At 36.9% G+C, this 23,965-nt stretch overlaps 3 protein-coding genes across 3 annotated transcripts in view; 2 read left to right on the top strand and 1 right to left on the bottom strand.

The window, feature by feature from the left end:
* The first annotated feature begins 12,086 nt into the window (after window positions 1-12,086).
* On the top strand, window positions 12,087-16,685 carry LOC144439336 (solute carrier organic anion transporter family member 3A1-like). The gene is made up of 8 exons (XM_078128618.1): window positions 12,087-12,576; window positions 12,879-13,223; window positions 13,513-13,677; window positions 14,131-14,269; window positions 14,435-14,576; window positions 15,328-15,509; window positions 16,084-16,148; window positions 16,327-16,685. Exons 1-8 carry the CDS (start codon window positions 12,087-12,089, stop codon window positions 16,683-16,685), a joined length of 1,887 nt encoding a protein of 628 aa, XP_077984744.1.
* Window positions 16,686-19,163: 2,478 nt separating this feature from the next.
* Window positions 19,164-21,485, top strand: LOC144439335 (uncharacterized). The gene is made up of 2 exons (XM_078128617.1): window positions 19,164-19,174; window positions 20,832-21,485. Exon 2 carries the CDS (start codon window positions 20,856-20,858, stop codon window positions 21,483-21,485), a length of 630 nt encoding a protein of 209 aa, XP_077984743.1. The 5' UTR covers window positions 19,164-19,174; window positions 20,832-20,855.
* A 753-nt stretch (window positions 21,486-22,238) lies between these two features.
* Window positions 22,239-23,965, bottom strand: part of LOC144438868 (uncharacterized) — a 12,673-nt gene continuing 10,946 nt past the window's right edge. Inside the window, exons 10-11 of the mRNA XM_078128075.1 lie at window positions 23,803-23,934; window positions 22,239-23,704 (exon numbers count right to left, since the gene is read on the bottom strand). Coding sequence (XP_077984201.1) covers window positions 23,673-23,704; window positions 23,803-23,934 — 164 coding nt within the window. The 3' untranslated portion in view covers window positions 22,239-23,672. The remainder of the gene's footprint in view (window positions 23,705-23,802; window positions 23,935-23,965) is intronic.

Here is a 23,965-nt window from a genome sequence, read left to right as displayed (position 1 = left end):
CAATTAGATATGAGCCATGTTTGCTCTGATGTCTGTTTGTTTTGAAGTTCGAGACATTATTTCTGTATGACTTTAAAAATTTTGCAATTATCTAATTGATAAATATGGATTATATGGGTAAATTCAACCTAAGAGTGGTCCGAGTCCATAGGTACACTACTTCAGCTTTGATCGGGAACAGTCATACCGCCGGGGTGACTACACGAGAAACAAAAGTGCTGCTTTGACAACACTACCCAACTACCGATAATTAAAGACTCCTAATAATCACCTGTACACCATAATCAAAAACACGCAATAATTCGAGTCCCCAACAAGTCGATGAGGTCTGCTTCTGTCCAGTCCAAATGCAGGTAAAATACGTAGGTCGCAGACTCGGGCTCAGTAAGTCTAGAGTATCGCGCCCTCGACTGAGACATCCCTGGTCGAAAATAATAGATGTAAACTCACTGTCACAAGCCAAGCATACGACAATGCAATACCACAACGAAAACTGTGAAACATTTACAGTCACTATTATTTCATATATAGACAATACAATTATATTAGGCTGATTGTCTCGCCCAGGTAGTCAAAGGCCATTGATCTTTAGCAGCAATCAACTTCTGGACGGGAAAAATTCGGCAATCGGAACATTATGTTTTGTTCGAATTATTTTTTTGAATCAATACAGTATAATTAGAGGAATTTCGATATCGACTTGTAACAGTACTTTGAGCTCCTAGCTATATCGAGGTCCGAATCGGCAATAGAATTCGACGATCAACTTGAATCCGATAAACTCTCCAACATGACTCGCATTTTCACTATTGTTGCTATCGTAGGACACGACACCTACATAAAAAGCCAAATCAATTCATCAAACATGGTAAAATCGTCATAGAAAGAAGATTGATCACTCTCAGATAAATTCTGACGAATATTAAAGTCAGTATTACTAATGTCCGCCATTGCTTACTATACTAACTGACAGGGTATGGTACCCTCTATGACGTCATTATCCCCTAAAGGGAGAACAATAGGCAGTATAAGAATAGATAGCTTGGATTTACTAGTTACGAGACGTATAAAGAATATTTTTTCAAGGTTGTCACAGTGGTATGGGGCATTTTGAACCCCCTTTAACAATGACCAACCCCTTAAGAGACCTTGAACAAAGGAAACTTTTATCAAAGCTATTCACAGGGTCAAGGGTGTGAAAACAATATATATCCATTCACGTATTCCTGAATAGGTGTACAATACACATTATTGCAGAAGTGAATTAAAGATGCACTAGCTGCAACTGGAACAGTTTTTTGAAGGTGTTTTGATGGGTACAAATACTTGTAATATCGTACACCATGAACAGTATTGCATCAACTGTGGGTATGCGTATTTTATGTAGCTATATGCTCGATAAATCAAATGATTTTGGGTCCACGCCATCAACGGCAATCACGATTACCATGTACAATGTTTAATTACTGGTATTGTGGTTGTCTGATTGGAAAATTATACTAAAGTTACAACTAGTACAGTTCCATCACTGTGACAGGTTCAAAAATGAGCTTTAACTCTAGATAAACTTGCCACTACACTATCTACAGATAATATTGACCACTGAGTATGAGATGCAATGTCATTTTTTAAGTAATTGACCAATTTTAGTGAAAATATATGTTGTTATTTGATGAAAACAATCTCAGTTGCAGCTTGATAATCATGGTCAACGTCGCAATTTCCTGCTGAAAGGGGTAGTTACTGTGATTGTTGACTGTGATTTTTGAGTGTCACTTGAGTACGTGATTGAAATGCAGGTCTGGCTGGACTATAGACTGTAAGATACATACTTCGTGTTGTTCAGCCCTGTCAGGCTTATTAACCACTTAACAAGTATCACCATGACAACAATCGCTCAGAAACAGAACCTATTCTGTCTTTGTGATTTTTAATCTACACAATAACCTGTGTTTGAACTTCAAATCACAAGTTCAAGGAGTGGCCTCAATCCGTTGATCTAGCTAACAATACAATGTAATGAGTGCTGGCTGGCAGCGTGACACGAATCATCGAATGCCTATATCTTCCCGACTAACCTAACTAAAATACAATGACAGCTTCCATTTGAAGTTATCTAAAGATTATGCAAAGTACCTGACATTCCTTGGCCCTTGATATCGACATAAAAGTCTGCAAGGGAGATGTGATGCCAGTGAATTTAATGGATATAAACAGCTGTTGGGTAAGGAACTTGGGCCACGCAAGAGTTAAGATACAGATATTGACATATTTCAGTAGCCTGGTACATGTATGTGTACCCTAGTTTGCAATAATAAGTGTTTGCCGATCAATAACAATCGGTAATCAAACAGTGCCTTTCGTGAGCGTACCATGGACATGTATCGGAACGTCACGACATTATTTGACATGCAAACATCAAGCCAGACTGAAAACCTTACTATTCTCAGATCTGACCCTTTAGGTTGAATTTACCATTGATTGAAATTCAGGTGCAAGCAAGTCAAAACGTTCGAACGGTCTTTGTTAATATTTCGACAAGATCAATAATTGCTTTTTGTGTTTGATAAGACAGGATAATGTTAGGTATGAAAATGTATAAGGCGAAGTGAACTGCAAGCTAGCAAAGTATCAAAGTGTCGTGAAATTATCATTACTTACCCTTATTCGCCAAAATACAAATGACAGGATATAAGTGGCATAGTGCAATACTAAATCCATTGAATGCAAATACTGTATCTTAGAAAGCCTGGGCAAGTCAAATTATAGGCAGCGTGTGAGTAGCACATCCTATACATTTAAAAATCTATAGAGTCGCATATGGGACAGTAAACCATGACCGTAATGCAGATTTAGTTGAAAGTGACGTCACTGAAACGTAAGAAAGTTAATAAAGTTGCTATCGTCAAAGCTGACGTCAGTCATCCCCTCATTAGCACCCCTTTAAATTTCCCTTTTGCTGAATGCTTTGACCCGGGAGGTTCTGACCCTTTTCGATATGCATGCCCTATAGACTTCAGACCTGTTTGGTGGTCTGAGCCCGGACAGTCTTTAACAGTACTAGTCTGATCAGATAATGATAAGGGTTCACCTTAACTAAGTTCACCTATATATGTGTATATGGATAGAGCGTGTCCGTGTGTATGCTGTCTGTATGTCCGTTGTCAGAGGGTCCAACTGACGACATTAATTGCACGGGATGAGAATTTACAGAACTGTTTCCATGGTGAAGCCTCGCCTTTATGTACATACACCAAATTTAATATCATAGTGGTTGGCTTCTTGATCTGAGAAAAACCCACAATGCTACTATGTCGTGTCAAATTCAATTTTCTGCTGATTGATTTTCTGTTAGTACCTAAATCTACTACACTGTTGAAATGTAATTGTCCAAAGTTTGATTGTCTTATAATTAAACAACTGTTTAGATATATGTGTAGTTACTCTGAAGATATTTGAACTGTCTCCGTTTCCAATAACAATAGTAAGAAATACGGTCTTGCTCGGAAATTTTGACAAAAATGTATTTTCTTCTTCTTCTTCTTCTTCTTCTTCTTCTTCTTCTTCTTCTTCTTCTTCTTCTTCTTCTTCTTCTTCTTCTTCTTCTTCTTCTTCTTCCGACAAAATTACTAGCACGCGGGCGGCAAACAAAAAATTTGATTGATAGCGCCTTATAGAAAATGGTGATAGGGAACAGTTCGCCACATACTTACAAATGACACATTTTTTGTACAGGTAAGATCAGTTACGCGTACTTCCAAACTCATGTATTTCCGGTCACAGTTATTATTGTTATGCGCAATAAATGTATTTTTTTTTACATATTGTTTTAAAGCATTGAATTCCACAGACAGACAGGTACTTTTTAAAGTGGTTTATATAGACTGTAAGATACGTCGTTATATATTAGTACTGCTATCAAAGTTACCGCCACGGTGTTTGATATGTGACTGCTATGCATCGTTGTCGACAGGGAACTTTTGTTTACAGACCTACTCAAAGCAAGATAGTACGTCATATAAACGTATCCAGCCTTCAACACCGTGATGAAATTATTCATTGATAACCTTCACCTTATCTCAATTACAATGTATACTATCATGTTAACAGTCTAATTTCAAATAGTATAAAAATTCGAAGCTACCTTCCTAGAATGGCAAGCGTTCACCATGTTACTTGGCCCTTTCGCCATAATCTATAATGAAATTGTGTATTTCACATGATTTAATGTGTATATTCCGTAATTACCACAGGCAACGGTAAATTTAGAATATCGTAAATACCTGTAATAATGTCATTATTTTGTATTATGATCATCCTAGGCTAGAATATTACCATCCTGGAATGGCATATTAGCTTACAAGTGAATGTGGATTCCACTACAACTTTGCGTTATGATGCAAAGATCACGTGACTGGAGAATATCAAATGTTTTGTGAATGATGATGTTGTATTAACAAAAACAATCCAAAACAAACAAACTTTGCTGCGACAGATCACAAGGACTCAACGTTTGATGCAGAAAGAAAGTGTGATCAAAAAATAGAAAACATGATTAAAACATAGGTGAATCAATCTAGGTTAACGTTGGACATAATGGTTTCATAACAAGAATTTTACATAGACAAGCTTCGCATTGATCATTCAGGTTGAATTGGCCGATTCGTGAGGGCGCCACGAAACGGTGCATATTTACAGACTACTACTACATGCTAGTAGTACGTCGAATAATACACTTTTTTTAAATTAAGGGCAGGACTCTTCAAACATTCCCCTGCATTTCTCCCATTCATTCATTCAATGACGAATGTATGATGAAATTACACAAAGAGAGCCACCATGGTTTTTTAATATGGAAAATGTACCTTGTATTAATCACTGGCACTCGAATCAATGCGTATGATTTTTTTAATGATTAGAGGGCCTGTGCTTGTAATAGCTTACCGGTCATAACCAGTATGCTATTCGAATCGATGTACAATGTGTCCGTTAGTACTTTGTATTTCACTGATAGTAATGTTTGATAAGCAATATTTGCTCGTAAACAAAATCGACATTTCAAACATCATGTAATTTATGATGTATTTCGTAACAGTTAATGATATCACTCATAATGAAGTTGACTGACCCGGGTAAACCACGTGAAAGGGTAAGGTGAGACTCTGAGGGGCAGAAAAGTGTCTAAAACATCCCCTGAAACTATGGTCTCAATCTTTCATTTCCTGTCAATTCAATTGGAGTATGTATTGTCAGTCAGGGCTACATGGATTTGATTCTTATATTAGACCCCACGCACGTTGTTCTAGAAATTCACATATGATCAAGAACGGTTAATACCTGTGAAGTAGTGGTTTTTTCTTGAGAAATTACTGCTACCCCCCTGCCCTGATTACCCAAGGCCGACAACCTACCGTTGCAAATGTCATTGTGGTGTACACGTAACATAGCGTAATAATAAAGAGAGACACCTCCGATCCCAGACAGTAACAATCAAAGCACTTAGGAGAGAATCATTTGATTTCGGGGGGGGGGAGTGGGTATGGCAGCAATGTTTTCCCCATCACTGTGACAGCAATTTTTTTTCTATTATCAGTCCTGCATCAAATTATTTTTTCCATATGCAGAAGCAATTCACATCTTTTTCTTGGTGACCAATTGAAGGCGCGCCGTCTAAGGTGAGGTTAATATGTTCAATATTTGTAAGCAAGCTCTATGGTATCACCCCCCCCCCCCACAAGCATTTATGATATAAGGCTGGTTTCACGAAAACTTATGGGGGAATCGGGAGATCAAGTTGGAGGAGGGTCCTCGAAAAAATATGCATAGTGTTGGGGGGGGGGGTACCTGAAAAAAATAATGTGGGTCATGGGGGGTGTACCTGAAAAAATAAATTGACTTCATGACGCCTCACATACGGGAAAATCAAACTTTTAATAGTTGGTCAGCCGTTTTCCAACAATAACAACAACAAAAAACACCAAGTTGAAGTTGAATGGCACTTGTTGTTTTTGGTCCAAAAATACCAATTTCTTAAATGTGTAGAAAGCAGCTTCAAAGTTGAACATATCCAGGACCAGAATTGCTGTAAATTAGCCACTTCCTCTGCTATGTGCAAAAATCAGTTTCAAAAAACATGTCAAAATGCATTTAGAGCAAAAGCCCTCAGATTCCAATGATTGCATGCACTATCACAACACAAGGAATATATATAAAATATCCATCAGCTCGTTCCATCACACAGCTTTCAAGTACTACTACTAATGTGGTATACCGATATGCTATACGGTATTGAATGTTTCAAATTTCCCTTTCCACTTTACTGAAAATATTTAGTTCAATATGACCATGCAGTCTTTCATTGTTCCTAGGTGATATCAAACTATTTTATGTAAACAAATACGGATGCAACATTTTATATATTAAAAAACTCTCAGAACTTTAAAAAAAATTATATATCAGCCTGCTGCCAAAGTAGAATGTCAATGATAAAGAGTCACTTCAGAGGAACATGCAACAAACGGAGTGGTTGACAAATATCAAAAACTCTGTAAACATGCTTGTAAAATTCCTCTCCTATTGACATGAATATAACTTTACAACATAAACTGCTAGATACTTTCTTTCACAAATAATAATATTTGGCAAGTTAACTATCATAGAGAAAAAAGAAAAAGAAACTTTTTAATACTACACTTTGCACAAATATAAGTATTAATATAGCGATACATTAAATACTCTGACATGAATCAACTTTTAAGTTACCCTAGAAGGTAATGCAGGGAAGGAGGTAGCGAACTGGGTCACAATATATGCAACAACTCCAATAAACATATTCGTATTGATACCACTTGATGCAATATAGTGCAGTGACTACGCTCGTTTGAAACAAGTTCATTTGCGAATGATCCACCCACCTGGATAAGTTATCGCGTGAGTTTTCTGTAACTAAAAATATATCGAGTAACACGATGCACTCCCGGGAATGAACTATGTCATCATCGTTTGTATAAATTTAACGCTTTCAGTCATTTTTTACCAGATCCACATACATTTTGGTATGAATAATTGATTTTTAGTGTACATTGAGGGCGCGCCACTCAATAAAATCTATATATGACAAAGTTGATGAAAGTTGGAAGCAGAAACTTGTAGGATTTGGAGCAGATGGTACGTCTGTAGGTCAAAACAGTAATGTATACACTTCACCCAGTGATGAAGTGGGGCAATAATACTGTATAACTTCACTGTATTAAAGTCGTTCTACTGTTACGATGCTTACCATGAAGTATGTACACTTTCCGATGCGTAATTATAGCAATGTTATGTGGGTTAGAATTTCGTTTATTATTTGCCGTAGGGGATCATGAAAACTGAGTGAAGTCGACGATGGCAAATTTTCGTGTGCTGAGAATAGGAGGCGGGCATTTGAACATTTTTGACAATTTACTTACATTGGGACTTGAAAAATCACAGATATAGAGCTAAATTTCTTGCATAAATCATAAAATTGCAAGACTATACCCTTAGGGAATTGAAGGCATTCAGTTTAAATCTGTTTCTAAATATACCGACAAAACTACCAGCATGTGGACGGACGGCAAAACAAAGAATATGATTGATGGCGCGTTATAGAAAATGGTGATAGGGACGTTTACCACATACTTGCAAATGACACATTCTTTTGTACATGTGAGATCAGTTGCGCGTACTTCCAAACTTATGTATCTGAGGCCATGGTTATTATAATTATGAGAAATGTAGTTTTTTGAACATATTGTTTTACAGCATCGAATTTCACAGACAATGCGGGTACTTTCTTAAAAGCGGTTTATACGTCGTTTTTCCTGCTATCAAACTTACCGACACGGTGTTTGATATGTGACTGCTATGCCATCGTTGGCGACAGAGGACTTTTGTTTTAATACAGACCTACTCAAAGCAACGTTCAGTCGTTCAGATAGTCTTACAAACATGAAAGTTAGCCTTGGTATGCTCAATGGGTTAATCTTCTAATCCATCCAATTGGATATTTGAAAAATCAAAGATGGTCGGTATTTTCAAATGTGGCCGCCATAATCTATAATGAAATTTAATTTGTATTTCACATGATTCGACGTATCATTTTAATGGGTTATCTGATTCCTCTACAAATTTGAGTAATAATGCAGAGATCGTGTGACTGGAGAATATCAAATGTGTTGTGATGATGATGGGGTGTCACATGTTGCATTAAAAAAACAACCCAAAACAAACAAACAAACTTGCCGCGACAGATCACAAGGACTCTCGTTACTCGATCGGCACCAACAAGTTTGATACATAAAGTATGATCTACAAATAGACAAAATGATTAAAACGTAGGTGAATCAATCTAGGTTAACGTTGTACCGAATTAATTTATAACAAGAATTTTACATAAACGAGCTTGGCATTGATCATTCAGGTTGGCCGATGCGTGAGAGCGTCCCGAAACGGCGATTCTTTGCAGACAAGTAGTACTTCGAATAATACATTTTTTATTAACAGCAGGGCTCTTAAACCATCCCCCTGCATTTCTCCCATTCATTCTAGGACGAATGCATGATGAAATTAAGAGATCTAGAGCCACCATGGTTTTTTAATACGGAAAAATGTACCTTGTAATAGCTTACCGGCCATAACCAGTATGCTATCGATGTACAATGTGTCTGTCAGTATTTTGTATTTCACTGATAGTGATATTTGATTAGCAATATTTGCTCGTAAACAAAATCAACATTTCAAACATATCGTGTAATTTATGATGCATTTCGTATAACAAATAATGATATCACTCTTAAATTGACTTGACCCGCGTATACCACGTGAAGGGAAGGGTAAGGCGAGACTATGAGGGACAGAAAAGTGTCTAAAACGTTCCCTTGAAACTATGATCTCAATCTTTCATTTCCTGTCAATTCAATTGGAGTATGTATTGTCAGGCAGGGCTACAAGGATTTGATTCTCATATTCGACCTCACGCATGTTGTTCTAAAAATCCACATATGATCAAGAACGGTTAATACCTGTGTACGTGTACCAGTGGTTTTTTCCTTGAGAAATTACTGCTACCCCGCTTTCAAGTGGTTAGACACACTTCTTCGACTCGGTTGGAAGGTGCTGTACCATTCAGGGTAAGTAGAACTTTGTTTATATTAAAGTCGAATAAAAAGCTATCTCCTTGCTCAGTCTTGCATATCCAAAAGTAGTTTCATACCACGTCAGGTAACCAACTTGCTTTTTTATATGTTGTTTGTGTGAAATAATACTTATGCAATTTTAGACGTGTCTCTCCAACGTCTTTGATGCAAGAGATTAGACTTTTGTTAACTTTCGAGAACAGCGAGAATGGGAATCGTTACATCGTTTATGGAATGTAGAGGCCACCCTTGCCTTCGAATATCAGAGTGAAGAGCACAGGCACTTGTTTCCCGGAATTTTTTCTATCAGAATACAATAAAATGTTGATAATATTGACGTATTTAGGCAATATTGTATGAAAGAGGTAAAATAACACTTGTTTCTGTGATCGCGCAAGTCCACTCACCGCGAGATATAGACTATAGAGATATAGTCTATATTCTCGTAGTGAGTGGACTTGCACAATCACAGAAACAATTGTTATTTTACCCCTTTCATATACAATTGGCTAAACTCGTCAATATTATCGATACTATCAACATTTTATTTATTCTGATAGAAACATTCTGATACGTGTCTCGGGAAACAAGTGCCAGTGGTGGAGAGAGATCTTAAGTAGCCTGGAATCCATGTGCCGCTTGGATTTTTTACATTCGTCTTTCCATTGATTGGAAAGACGTATATAAAAAAAATCCAATCGCATGGATTCCAGGCTAGATCTTGAAATAACATCACATTCTGTTTGATTGTTAAACAGTAAAATATTACGTCCTGTCGCTCCATCCTTACATAAAGGGGTTGACCGATGTGCGGGGGTGTCCGGCATAGTGTACCTAACAGACGAGTTGATTATGTATCTGTTCCTTTATCACTGTAATTCATGGGTTCTTGAAGTGGTACTGACAATTATGCCGTACGTTGTTTTGGCATTGCCTGAAGTGTCGTATAGTTAGGCATCGATCAACTAGCCTAAGAGCTTGTCGGATAGTGTGACTGATGAGAATTCGTGTTACGATTTACATTGACAAGTTAAACGTGAGATATTTCGCCTGATACAAGACTAGTGTAAACATTATTGAGGGAGCCTTCAGTAATTACAGGGGCGTGGGTCGAGAATACTAGATACTAATCCATACACATTGATGTTAGTTAATAGGACAGCTCTAGCTATTTCTATATTTCTCACAACCCAATTGACCCTATATTTCTGGCAAAACAATAAAACAAAATCTACAGCTAGTCTATATGGCAGGATTAGAAAAAGATCGCATCACCGGTTGTAAGATGGTGACGCCACAAGTGCATATCTGAGTGAAAATTATAGCTAATGCTGAAATTCTGGAATAGTATAATGAAACAACTGTTTCATATTACAGTTGCAGTCTGCGTTTAATTGTCACTATCACAATATAAACACGTAAATCGCACAAGTGAAGATGCACTGTGAATACTCGTAAATGTCGCGTATATTTTGAACTAGGAACATCCTTGAATTAAATCCCTAGTCCGCACGTAGCTCCCAGGTAAAAGTACAGTGACGTCATTGATATCATGATTTTATTGCATATACACCGAACAAGCTTATAAGCAATCACTATACTAACCTTGGCCAAATACAAGTTAGCAATGACATGAAATGATTGTATATTTTGGAATGGTACCATTGATTAACCAGTAGTCTAGAGGCTGTTCGTGGCTTCGAAGATCTCTTTTCACCCTATCTCAATGGAAAATTGTTCAAGCAAATGAGTACACCCAAGACTGTTCGAATGATGTAAACAATGTATAAGTAGTGTACTGATGTGACAAATGTACCATCTTTGGACAAATAATATGTAAGTGCTCCATCCCAATAAACACTTAATAACGTATTGGGGAGACTTATGTGATTCATTAAACAAGGACATGGTGTTAACTAATGACTATGAAGGTGGCTTCATTGGAATTTGAAATTTCATCTCAGGACCTTATTGAGCTAGACGTGACAAGAGTTTCGAAGAGATTCGAAGACACGGATATGATAAACTCTAGGCTATTTACCCGTATAGTAAAATAGCGGACATATTTGTGATAAAAAGCACATTTTGCCCGTTATCTCCAAAAGTGTGATACATATCGACACCATTCAAGTGTCTACTCTCACGTTATCAATGGTGATCTTTCTAATGAGACATTGACCATTGTCATTTTCAAGGTGAAATGACCAAATGGTTTCTATGTTAACTCAAGTTGAATAAACAAAATCAATTTAAATGACTATTCTCCACAGGTAAGCTTTCTTTTGATATCTAGACCTTTGACTTTTACCACAATGTTCAAAATCAAATGGCAAAGTGGTCAATAAATTAAGAAGATTTGTATCTAGAGACACCATTCATATTTGCACTAAAACCTCTGTGTATGTCTTAAAAAATGAGGCGTGTTCAGTTTAGTTCCTGACCGTGGACATGTACACACCATTGCCTCGCAGGAGTCAGCAGACATGTATATACGATAGGATAACATCAGTATACTAAGTGTTTATTATCTGAAATCATGAAATAACTATCTCGGCAAACATTACAAAAATGACTATTTCCTAGAATGTCGTTCCCCTTTTCAGTCATACATTATTATGCATATACATTACTGCTATCTGCATCCCTGATTTTGCAATGAAAGGTAAATGCTGAGATTGGAATTTATAAAACTAATCCCTTTGATTAAATCTCATGATCCTTTTTTCGATATTTCTTAAAGGAAACACCTCGACGATTTGGGAACAGTTATTTATTTCCAACACTGTAATGTCTAACAACTTGCATCAAGAAAAGAAAATGGAAGGCGAGAAAAATTCAGTGTCGAGTAAAAGGAAACCAATATTATGCTTTGGCGACATTCGTTGTTTTGTCTCGAATCTAACCATAGCTGTTTGTTGGTACTCAAGCATGGCAATGTATGCAGCTAGCATACTAACCACACAGGAGAAAAGATACAACCTTAGCAGTTCACAACTTGGGGCATTGACGAGCGTTGGGCAGGTAGGGACGCTCCTCACGATCGTACCCGTTGCTTACTTTGGTGGGCGTTCCAGCACCCATCGTCCACGCTGGATCGCTGTTGGAATCATTACCATGGCAGTCGGTATTTTGATAGGCACCCTGCCACATTTTGTGCTTGGTCCCTACAATTACGAAAATAACAAGGGCGACAATGCCACTACAGGCATCAGCTTGTGCTTGTCAGACTCTCCAACAAGTAATTCTGGATCAGAATGTACCACTGATGGAAGTGACAATTCAAATGACAGTACTATAGCGTATGCATTTTTCGTTGCTGGTGTCTTGGTACTTGGTGCAGGCTATAGTCCACTTTTAACCCTTGGAAGTGCATTTGTCGATGACCATGCTAAACATGAAACATCAGCACTTTACCTTGGTAAGTACTTCTGATTAACTTTTGTTAATGGCATGTTATCTAGGAAGGTACCATATGTCGCATTAATTTTAAATATCAATGAGGCATATATGGAGACTGTATGTCTATTTCTGGTCTCCTCTGGGTAAGTTCAATCAACATGAGTCTATATGCAACACTAATCTATCCGCAATTCGAACCCGTTTCGATGAAAGTATAGAGCAGTAAGGATCCAAATAATAATATGTGTTGCCCGAAAGAATTACATAATGTTATCCCATCCATTTTAGTTTACTGTCACATTGTATGTTTTCTTTTTACAGGCATTATCAATATGATGTGGGGAGTAGGCCCAGTTGTTGGAACTCTGGCTGGAGCTGGATGCCTGTTGCTATACGTTGACTTCAATAGAGTTGACGAATCAGCAATTGACTTGGAACAATCCGACCAGGAATGGGTTGGTGCTTGGTGGTTGGGAATGATTGTTGGGGTGGTCATAGGAATCTTGTCAGCATTCCCTTTCTTCTTTATCCCTAAGTATTTGAACAGCCGTGATGGTGGTGACAATGAAAAGAACGAATTCGACCAGAAACCAGCCGAAAATAGCGAGAAAAGAATCATGAGTGATGAAAGTGCGGAAAAACCTTCTCTGCTGAACAAGCTAAAAGGTGATCAATCAACTTTTAGAAACAGGCAATCAGGAGATACTAGATGACTTATTAGTACTATATACGTCCTCACATAAGTGAATGTTATTGCAATGCAACCATTTAGCTTAAATTTGACTTGTACATAAACGATGCCATTAAAACAAAGCAAACGAGGGGTGGCTTATAACTCAATTCCTTGGTGTAATTTGATCATATGCAGATGTATCAATGCAGGTTGCTTCCAAAAAAATACCGATTGTCTAATTTAACCATAAGTGAAGTGTAATTTTCTTTTCTTCGTGGCAAGGTTTAATAAAATCAACGTGGGCCATACTGATCAATCCTTACTTCATGATTGTACTTGTGGCATATGCTGTAGACTTGGGTACGACTTTTGGTGTGGTTCCATTCATCCCTAAATACATGCAACTACAGTTCGGATTATCTGCATCGGCAGCCAATGTTTACACTGGTAAATGATGAAATATATACTTCTTGGGTGTTTTGGCGTCACAGTGTTCAAAATCAAAGATGCATTTTGCGATATTGAATACTAGTATAGTGCAATGATATGCTTGAAGGGTCACGTGTTGCTTCTATTTGATCTGATGTCAAGATGTGATTGAAAGTGATACTAGCGTAGGTTATGTCAACAGAAGCATTTTGTATCTTCACTCATCAAAATGATTGGTGGAGCATTTTAGTTTCATGCATTGAGGTTTGACTGTTATGAGTGAGTTGCAGGTTATCAACGACCCATGCTTTATATACTACTGTACTGTATAATGTACTCGATTCTACCACTTCCAGAAGTATATCATTTGACACAATTTGCAAGATGCAACCTGTCAATGACAATGAATTCTATTTATAGTTCATCATTTTGATGGAGAAACTCTGATGATATGCTCCTTCCTTCTCACAGCGTGTTTTGCAAATCTGCCTTATGGAATTGGCATGATATCCGGTGGAATTTTTATCAAGAAGTTGAAATTAGAGATAAAGGGAATGATCAAATTTTTGCTGACTGCAGTTGGACTTGGAATTGTGGTCTTTGCTATACTGTATCCTCTTCACTGTGGAGATGCATCAATTACTGGAATAAGGTGACCTCACATTTTATGACTTGGTCTGTTGTTCCATTGTTTCCATACCGTTGAGATCAAACTAAAGAGATATCTAAAGGGCGTGCACACTAATGGAAATGTGTATATGTTTATTTTGTTTAGTGCTAATAGCATAGACAAGACCCAGCCTTGCAATGAAGCCTGTTCATGCTCTGTTGACCTCTTCGACCCTGTTTGTGGCTCCGATGGAAATACGTATGCATCGCCATGTCATGCAGCTTGCACTAGACTAGTGGGAAACGATGTAAGAATATTTTGCATAACTGAACTAAGGTTTTTAAAGTACAAGATGCACGGCACAGTGTCATCTGTGTTTGTAACCCGAGATCAAAAATGGCCTTTTCTGATCGGAGATGTTACTAGTAAAGCATAAAAGGGGTATGCGCAAAGACCAATACTCCAGTCAAGTGGGGTTATAGGATAATATATGCCCGCTGTCTCCGTTCGTATACGAACGGAGATATATAATGGCCTGTCCCTGTGTCATCCACACACTTCTATAAAGATAGCTTGTCTAACATCACCGCCACATAATTAAAATGTATCTATAGTAAAAGACTGAGAGGTATTGGAAGATGAGAACTTATCTTCTGTATTCAAGTTTGAATTCAACCTGGTCAGAAATGTTCAAGAACAAACTTCAGAAATATAGTTTTAGCTTTCATTTAATTTGTAGACACCCTTTCTAAACAATGCTATGCATTATCCATAATATGTAGCAGCGGTATCCAAAACTTGAATGTCATGTTTGAGTCATGGTAGCGTCTACATCCTCCCTTGCTTGTTTATCTGAAATTAGCAATTAAAAGTGTTATTAAAAATACTGGTTTTCTTTAGGTTAATGATTTCATTTACATTTTAAAAAAATCAAATGTCACACGTTCGTCTTTAAAAAATCAAATTTCTCATCCATTATTGCGAACTTCGGAAATTCGCTAATTCTTATTGTTTTGTTACTTTTAATACTACTTCCTATTTGGTATATTTGAACCCAGAGCTACACCGATTGTGGCTGCCTTGAGAGTCCAGAGATTGGTGCGGACATGAAGACGGCGTCGAGTGGAACGTGTGATGAAGTAGAAACCTGCGTTTATTTCTACTTGTTTCTTGTTGGCATGTTCGTCTTTGCTCTGCTAAGTTCTCTTAGAGAAGTTCCGGCCACGATGCTAGCAATGAGGTGGGTTATATCTCAGACCTTAGTAGTCTGAGGTTATATATATCGATATGCTCTAGATCTGTAGACAGTGACATTGGGGAGGGTCATGTTTTAGAGAAGAAAAATTGACAGAGGGCCACTTTTTAGAAAACGGAATTCGTGAGGGTCACATTTTACGCAACAGATCAGGCTTGATTTTACCCAACCCCTTGTAATTTACTGGAGGCGTCCTGAAGAGTTATTGCTATATCCTCATGTGATGATGTGCAGTTAGCAACAAAGGCATACTGCACTCGATATGATGCTTGCCACAACCTATGATAATCATGCAACTGTGGATTCTATCTAATTTTAATCAAATCATGATGTGCATATGTTAATGACAAGATATAACCTTTGTACCAAGTTTGAAATAGAAATCGGACCAGACATATAGCGTAGAGACTGTGGACGCGGACTGGCGAACAGACAGAACAATTAGTGCTCTCCAGCACTTATTTAACAATCTAGATATTTGATCACAGTGGCCAGTAATGTGTCAAATCACTATTTCACTAGATAATTGTTTCCTCTTTTTCCTCTTTCGTCCTGGTAGGTTGGTATCAAAAGACCAGAAGACCTTTGCTCTAGGTGTTAGGTTCTTGTTTGTCCGTTTATTCGGTAGGTAGTATAAGTAAGCTTATAGCAATATATGGTTGCAATCACAATGCGTTTTCTATTATTTTATCATCATTTTATATTGCCTATACAATTCAAAACGATCTGCTATTCTGATAACACTAATGAAAATGGACATTGATACAATTCTAAATAGTTTTACACCACTATCTCCCACTAGGTCCGATTCCTCTACCGCTCATCTATGGACTAGTAATAGATTCGTCGTGTAGTTTGTGGAGGACATTCTGTGAAGGAACCGTCAAAGGGGAATGTTTGTTCTATGACAACCAAGCTTTTCGTCTAAACATCGTCGCTTTAACAATTGGACTCAAGTCATTCGCTCTTGTACTCTATATAATAGTGTTGATTTTATGGACAAGAAGAGAGAAGGACCTCAAAGATGTACGTGAGAAAATTCCTGAAGCTACCAACGGTCTGGAGAGTTCGAACAAAGCAAACCTAGTCACGAGTCATGTAGAGTCAAGTGAGCTTAATGGAGTTACCAATAAAGCTTGCAGTGACGATACATACATGTAATCAATTTAAGTATTTTGTACTATGGTACAAAATGTACTTTAAATTGTTTCAATTGTTAATGTGGTATGATCGATGTATAGTTCAACTAAAACTAATTGCAAAGTGCAAAATGTAACAACCAAGCATCTTCGAAAAATGTCCGAAATTCCAACTGTGTGTCTACATTAGCCTTAAGCTTTCTGTCTTCTTCAGTCTGTACACTGTCAGGTTTCTCTCTTCCGAAAACTAAATTTGAACTATGTAGCTAAAATCATAATAAGCTCAGCATGATATCAGCCACAACTGATCATTGGAGGAATTTCTACAGTTTCCATAACGTCAGCTCTGTAAACACTGTTTGCTCACTATTCACACACACAATTTACTCTAGAGTAATGAAAACTTAAGGTCGATTCGTGCAGACATAGACATTTCTGTAGTAGTACTTCATGAACAAAAGAAATAGCCTACCTGTAATCCTGAAGGACTAACGCTACAACAGTATTTCAGCTATCTTAACTGCCACTTTATTTATTTTCGCTTGTTCTTCAAAGACTACTGATGGTTCTCACAACTGTTGATATTTCCGTGGCATCCCTCCAGAGAACCTGATTTGCCGAATGCACAATATTTAAATCGTAATGACAATATTTGAATCGCTATCAGGTCAAATGACGAATTCATAATTACGTGTCTTCGTGAGAGGTTAAATGGAAAACAGATTCTTCTCTATTCTAAAATATGTTAACGTTTTGCACATGTGTGTGTATGAGGGCGCGTGGCTTATATACTCTCTCACCTGTACGGGAGCTATTAGCTGTTTTGTATGTACCGATATCTACAGTATAATTGTACTATTGAGAAAATCCTTGTACTGTGGGTCCTCATCGACTACATAGGGCTAATCATTTGTTGACGTGTTACTGCGATGCTCCGAGGCATCACAGTAACACGTCAACAAAGGATTAGCCGTACATGTATGTAGTTGATGAGGGCCCACAGTACAAGGATATTAGACTACAATTATGCAGTATCACGTAGATATTGGTACCTGCAAAACAGTCCTTTTAGCGATGCGATGCTCCGAGTACTGTGAGAGAATCAAATACACAATACATGTATTACCGGGTCTACAGACTGTTTGGAAACTTGGAAGAACGAGCGAAAATTTAAAAAATCAACACGTTAGTTAGGATAGCTGAAATAGTGTCGTAGCGTTAGTTCTTTAACACTACAGGTAAATTAAAACAAAAGCTAACAGATCTTAATTTCCACTGGTTAAAAACACCGGGATGAAGCAAATCACCGCTACACTGTAACAACACTATATCAAAACATGCCTTACCATTAAAGTCCACACGTGAAAGGAATATCTGTAATTTGTGATAAATCTTCTGATTTGTAAATTTGTTACTGAACATGAAATGAATAAATAAGTGAATAATTAAGACCCCCGCTTGTTAATTGTTAGAGATGAAAAAAGTTTGTTTAACGTCTGTACCAGCATTCAGGTTGGGTTTATAACTATGTAAAGGCGCTGCTGACCCTTACGTAACCCCCTACCAGTCATATGTTTTAATAAAACAAATATAATAAGGTCTCATTTTATATAACTTCTCGTAAAAAGAATATAAACATGTATCAACATTTATATGTATAACTGCTTGTTATCTGTTAATGTCATTGACCCCGTTACTGGAAATAGCAATAATACTTTGCATTCAAAGTTGTTCATAATACACGGACCATAAATATGAAATGTTTAAAAAAAAATACATTTGATACGTTCTATTGTTGAAAGCTCTATTCCTCTATCCCAATGCCGACAACGCATTCGTATTACCCCGAACTGGGTCGGTGGAAATTATGTCACAAAATTGATGCTAGGTACATGTATGTTTAGATTTGTGTTTGCAGATTAGCGCCCCCATTAGGTAGGTTTATAGATAGACTGTTCAATTTCCAATCATCTGACCACAGGGGACCAATTGGTAATGATTACGAAAAACAAACAAACAAACAAATAAACAAACACACACACACACACACACACGAAAATGACAATCATTTTGCGTTATCTTTAAATAGTGATATTGGATTTTTTTTGGTAAAAATATAGAATTTTGTTATCGTTCATATCTATCGTGTTTGTCATGTTTGGTATATTCTTGTATATAAGTCAACCTTTACATTGACAATTCATGCCATTCTGAAATATACCATAGGTCAAAATTGTCGTTGGGACACCGCATTTCATGTTTCAACGTTGACGATTTTTTTCGTAAACCTAGGGATACTTAATTATAGGTCAAAGGGTAAAATATATTGAATAGGAATGGCGTTTGCAAGGGTTGCTCGCACTAGTTTTCTGTCGTATCGCAGGACTGCATTTGCTTTACAGAGACGACGATTATCCATTGAAACACAAATCGAACATGGCGGCGCTCAAGTGAATGTTATCTACAGAAGCGGCATGCTGTTCGACGTATCTCACGAATTCGATTGGCACGGTAAGGACCGTTCATATTTATCAGCTGGATACGGGTCAAAGGCCCCCCCAGCTCTATAGTCAATATCACACGGTAATTATACTTAGTAATTTCTTGATTAAATCCTAGCTTTGTGTTGAATGTAGTACTTTAGTGTCTTTCTATATTAATACTGTTCAACCACATTTGTTATTACAGTGATGTCAATACTAACCACAGCATTGTAGTTCTTTCGAACATTTTTAAGGGAGCGGCCACATCATGTCAATGTAGAGGCTAGAGTTTTAATTGAGGAAATCGACCTAAATACAGGGGTACCCCAAGACCGTGTTCTCTCGCTAGCTCTGTTTTCCATCTATACAAATGAAATGTCATGTAAAAATTCAACGCCATCTTTGGTTTAATATGTAGATGACATGACTCTTGTTGATTGCCATCCTATCAGGACTATGTTCAGATTGCTGTTTGCATTCAAACAAACTTTGGTGAAAAGATACAATAGTTAGATGTGTAGTTAGTATTTTAAATCCTTAAAGATAGTGGTGGATTTAATGAGTAATATAGAGAGAAGTAACTAGATATTTTACGAATAAGCTAATTAACATATAGATATGTGCCACTCATGGTTATTATCCTTCATATAGCCTTGAACAGGTACATCTAGTCGTTATATTCCTTGCACCTCGCTGGACTTTTAAGAGGACAAATTTAATTGCCTACCAACGTTTGAAATGGGAATGACTGTTTCATTTTGTATAGATATTAGATGTCATTTTCTTTGGTGTTGAAGTTGAATTTTATGGTGTGGAAAGGTGAATGTCTTCTAATAGCATGAATACAGCCATATTTCACATTCCATGGCAAATAACTAATTTTTGGTATAATGGATGAGGTGTTTGAGTAGTATTTTTCAAAAAATGTAGTTGTGCCTAAAAAACCGTGTTTTGAGTTTATCATGCACATAATCTGATAACTGCTGAACAATAAACAGCAATATACTGTGATGACTATATCCAATGTGGTGACCATTTACATGGCCGGGGAATGAAATTTCAGATGACACCGTGTGTCATGTACACAATGTAGACTAATTCAGAAGTCTTATATGTAAGTTTGCAAACTTTATATTTCAATTAATTTGGTGATAATAAAAGCACATGTCATGTAAAGCCTATTGTTATTAATGCTGATTTTAACTGTAATGAGTCGTTTACATGATTTATTTCAATTATCAAATCAAATATTTCGTAGTCTTGAAATATCAAGGATAATGACTTCATATAGTGTTTATGGACTGGGCTGTTTTCTACTTATGGAAGGCATTCTGGTATCTCAATATCAAAGGCAATTCTTAGCATGTCAATATTCAGTGAATAACTGCATATATGTTAATCTAAATGTCACTTTTTTAACTTGATAAGAACTTTTTGTTCGAGCATGCTGGCAGTGTGAAAAAATGTGTATTGTCTAAAATGTACTATGTCATATATGATTCTGCTGGCCTTATTTCAACCTTCTTTATTGAAGATCCAACCTCAAGGGAGCACATTAACATTCAGTTTACCTCTGGTTTCTTTTTATTTCAGGTAAACCAACAGTCTGGAGCTTGCAAAAATATTTCCATACATTACGAGTGCACATGCTGTTTCATGATGGTCGTTTTTGTGATTATGTAAAGCTGTCCAAAGAGGCTAAAACATTGATGTTTATGGTTTGCACCAGCAATGAAATCCAAACAAATTTTTATGACATGGTGAAGCACAACCCCACCAAAGCTGTTATTGTGAATCTTTTTATGAGTTCACTTGGGAAAACATCCATAGGATTTCGCAAAGAACTTCGTACATTGGAATGTGATGAATTACTGAGTGCAGTAGATACAAAAGTAGTTATTGTGAATGAGGAAACCCGACAGCCACGTCCTCATCCAGAGTGGTATGTAGAGAAGTTTGGACCCCTGGTAAAGGGACCAGCTCCAGCAGCAGTCAAACGTCTCGGAAGTAAACCTCAAGTTGGTGTGTTCAGATATGTAGTAGATGTTCTCCCGAGTGATGTAGACAATCAGAACCACATGTCATATCTTACATATTTGAAATTTTGCTCAGACTGTGCCCACTTTGCAGCTGAATCTGGAGCATTGGGAAAATACAGAGGGGATTTTGCGAAATACAGAGTGAAGAACGTGTCATCCTTGTATGAAGCGGAAGCAACATTACACGATAAACTTGATGTAGATGTATGGGAAGATATGCACCAATCAGATACACTGAACTTCGTGATAAGCAGGAAAGGAAGTGATATATTTCACTGCAGTATGCAGATTCATAGTTGAAAGAATGAAGGGATGAAGCCAGTTTTACAGTAAATGTTAGTGTAGGTTTGAAATCTCAGATATAATTGTACAGTTTGAGATTATGCAAATAAAAGATATATGTACATTATACACTATGTATATGTGTAATATTGTGTATGTAGACATATATGTTATATTGTGTATATTCTACGCACATTCTGAAAAAAAAAACTTGTAACAATTTCAAACAGCTTATAGTTTTTGACGAGAACCTCTAGCTTTGTTCATTCACTGTCACTAGATGGCGTAGTACTAGCAGATTGGGACTGACTGTGACAGTGTTAGGTACTATCTAGTGGATGGTCATAGTTTTGTTGGTATCGATATCGTCCACCTCTAGATCTGTTCAAGTTGGTAAGTTCCTTTTTTGCGTATCTGACCTGCTTCTCGCACGCCTCTCTCAAACCATACCTATCTCCCCCTGTCCAAGATATTAAACCTTTCCCAGTCGATACATCGTGATACATTTCCAACCACAGGGGAATTCACACTGCTAGGACGTCGATTTTCATTGCTACATTATATCGTGCGACTCTTAACGTGCGACTGTTACTCTATAAAAGGGCATTGACCACTTTCAGTAAGCTTTAAATAAAGAAAACGAGGCACTTCGACAAGTCGTGACAAAACATGGGTGTCTTTGCTTGCTTGTGGTAATTCAGGAATGAGACCAGTTTCATGCAAAAACATACGCTGTAATTATTAAATTGACATATTTATTTATTTGCCAGAGGTCGAAATGAAAACAAAATTTACATATCAAGTGAGGAAAATGAATTAGTTAAGTAAACACATCAGCAATGAAAAAAATGAAATAAAAATAACTTTAAACTTCTGGCTGGACCACAAAAATAGTTTATTCAAACTCGTCGAGTTTGTGGCCCAAGGAAAACATATACAGTAATATATACATATAATGTAAAAACAAAAACAAAGCAAAACAAAAACAAAACAAAACAAACCAAACAAAAGCAAAAGCAAAAACAGGACAAAAACCGAACACAATAGTTCCTGGCTTGGTAATCTATCTAAGTGTGAAGACCACATGGGTCCTGGATCCCATAACTCTGACCCACAGATTTAAACAAACTTATAAAAGCGTAGTTTAAACCTAAATCAGAGGCATCCAGTGTTGTTTTTGTTTTTACCTAATTCTGTCTTTGGGCAAGGGAATTCATTGACTCAAGTAAACGCCCTGGTGATTTTTCGTGGGTTGTAGGATTTTGCCCAACCAGATTATACAATGCATAACCAATAAGATGTTAAACTAGTAAGGTGACGTTTTAGACATAACTATAATTTTACATTTCTTATTATTTAATTTAGAATTACTTTTTTGAAATTTACACTATTTAGATTATTTTATTATAAATATTAGGGTTGTATTGAATACAAAATTCAAAGTAAAGGTTCTCTTAAAACTGCACTAGCTGGAACTGGGATACTTTTTTAATCAAATAGCCAAAGATATATGCACTCAAATTTGTCAGTAAATTATAAAGAGACATTGCATTTCATAATATGTGGTCAATATTATCTGTAGGTAGTGTAGTGTAGTGGTAAGTTGAAATCTTAAGCAAAAGTTTGGTTTTGAACCTATCATATGCATCTTGTTTAAACTGTACTAGTTATAACTGGAGTATACTTTTTCGACCAGACAATCACAATATTCTCACTGAAAATTGTTAAAATACCAATAATTATCAATTGTACATGTTAATTTACAGTACTGGGTTAAATCGTGGTCGCCGTTGAGGGCGCTGATTCTTGGGTGCCAAAATCAGATTTTATGTACTACGAGCTGTGACCAATCGTGGCCAACCTGTTCGTTGTTTTGTTCAGATCTTGTTTGAAGCAATTTTTAACAAATTCACAGACAGCTGCTTAAACACTGATGATAATATTACCATGTTTCTATGTAAACTGTGATGAGATTGGTCGATTTTGAGTACATTATTGGCTACAATGCTAGAATTTGCAATATCGAAAATAAGAAGTAGGGTTATTTTCTATTTTGATACACAAAATAGCAGATAGGTTGGTCACGGACCAAAAAACGCACAATGTCGAAAATTATAACTTCCCAAAGTGGCATGCGCAGTTTCTTGTTTCACGGTGATGAAATCATGATGAAGGTGGCGCCTTCTATGCAATAGTCTCTCCTCACTACACCCATTGCAATGGCTCCAATGGAAAAGCTGAAAACATGAAAAAGATATAATATGAATTAATTAATCCATTTTATAATACTTTGAAGGCGAAAGAATAGTTGTTAAGACTAGGAAGGCAACTATACCTTTCAAACGGTCTTCCTCATTGAAATATCTATCAAATCTCCCTCCTGCTTTCTTTGTTAGGATGCCAAGATATTTTTTTTCTAGGTCTTCATCTTTCATTTTCCTGTACAGTCTGACAAGGAGGTATATTCCTGCGAAACACATAACAATGCAGTTAGACAT

The sequence above is a fragment of the Glandiceps talaboti genome, chromosome 8 (genome assembly GCF_964340395.1).
Source record: "Glandiceps talaboti chromosome 8, keGlaTala1.1, whole genome shotgun sequence".
NCBI classification, from domain to species: Eukaryota; Metazoa; Hemichordata; class Enteropneusta; family Spengelidae; genus Glandiceps; species Glandiceps talaboti.
Note: the sequence above shows the minus strand (reverse complement) of the source record. Positions and strands in the feature narration are given on the sequence as shown.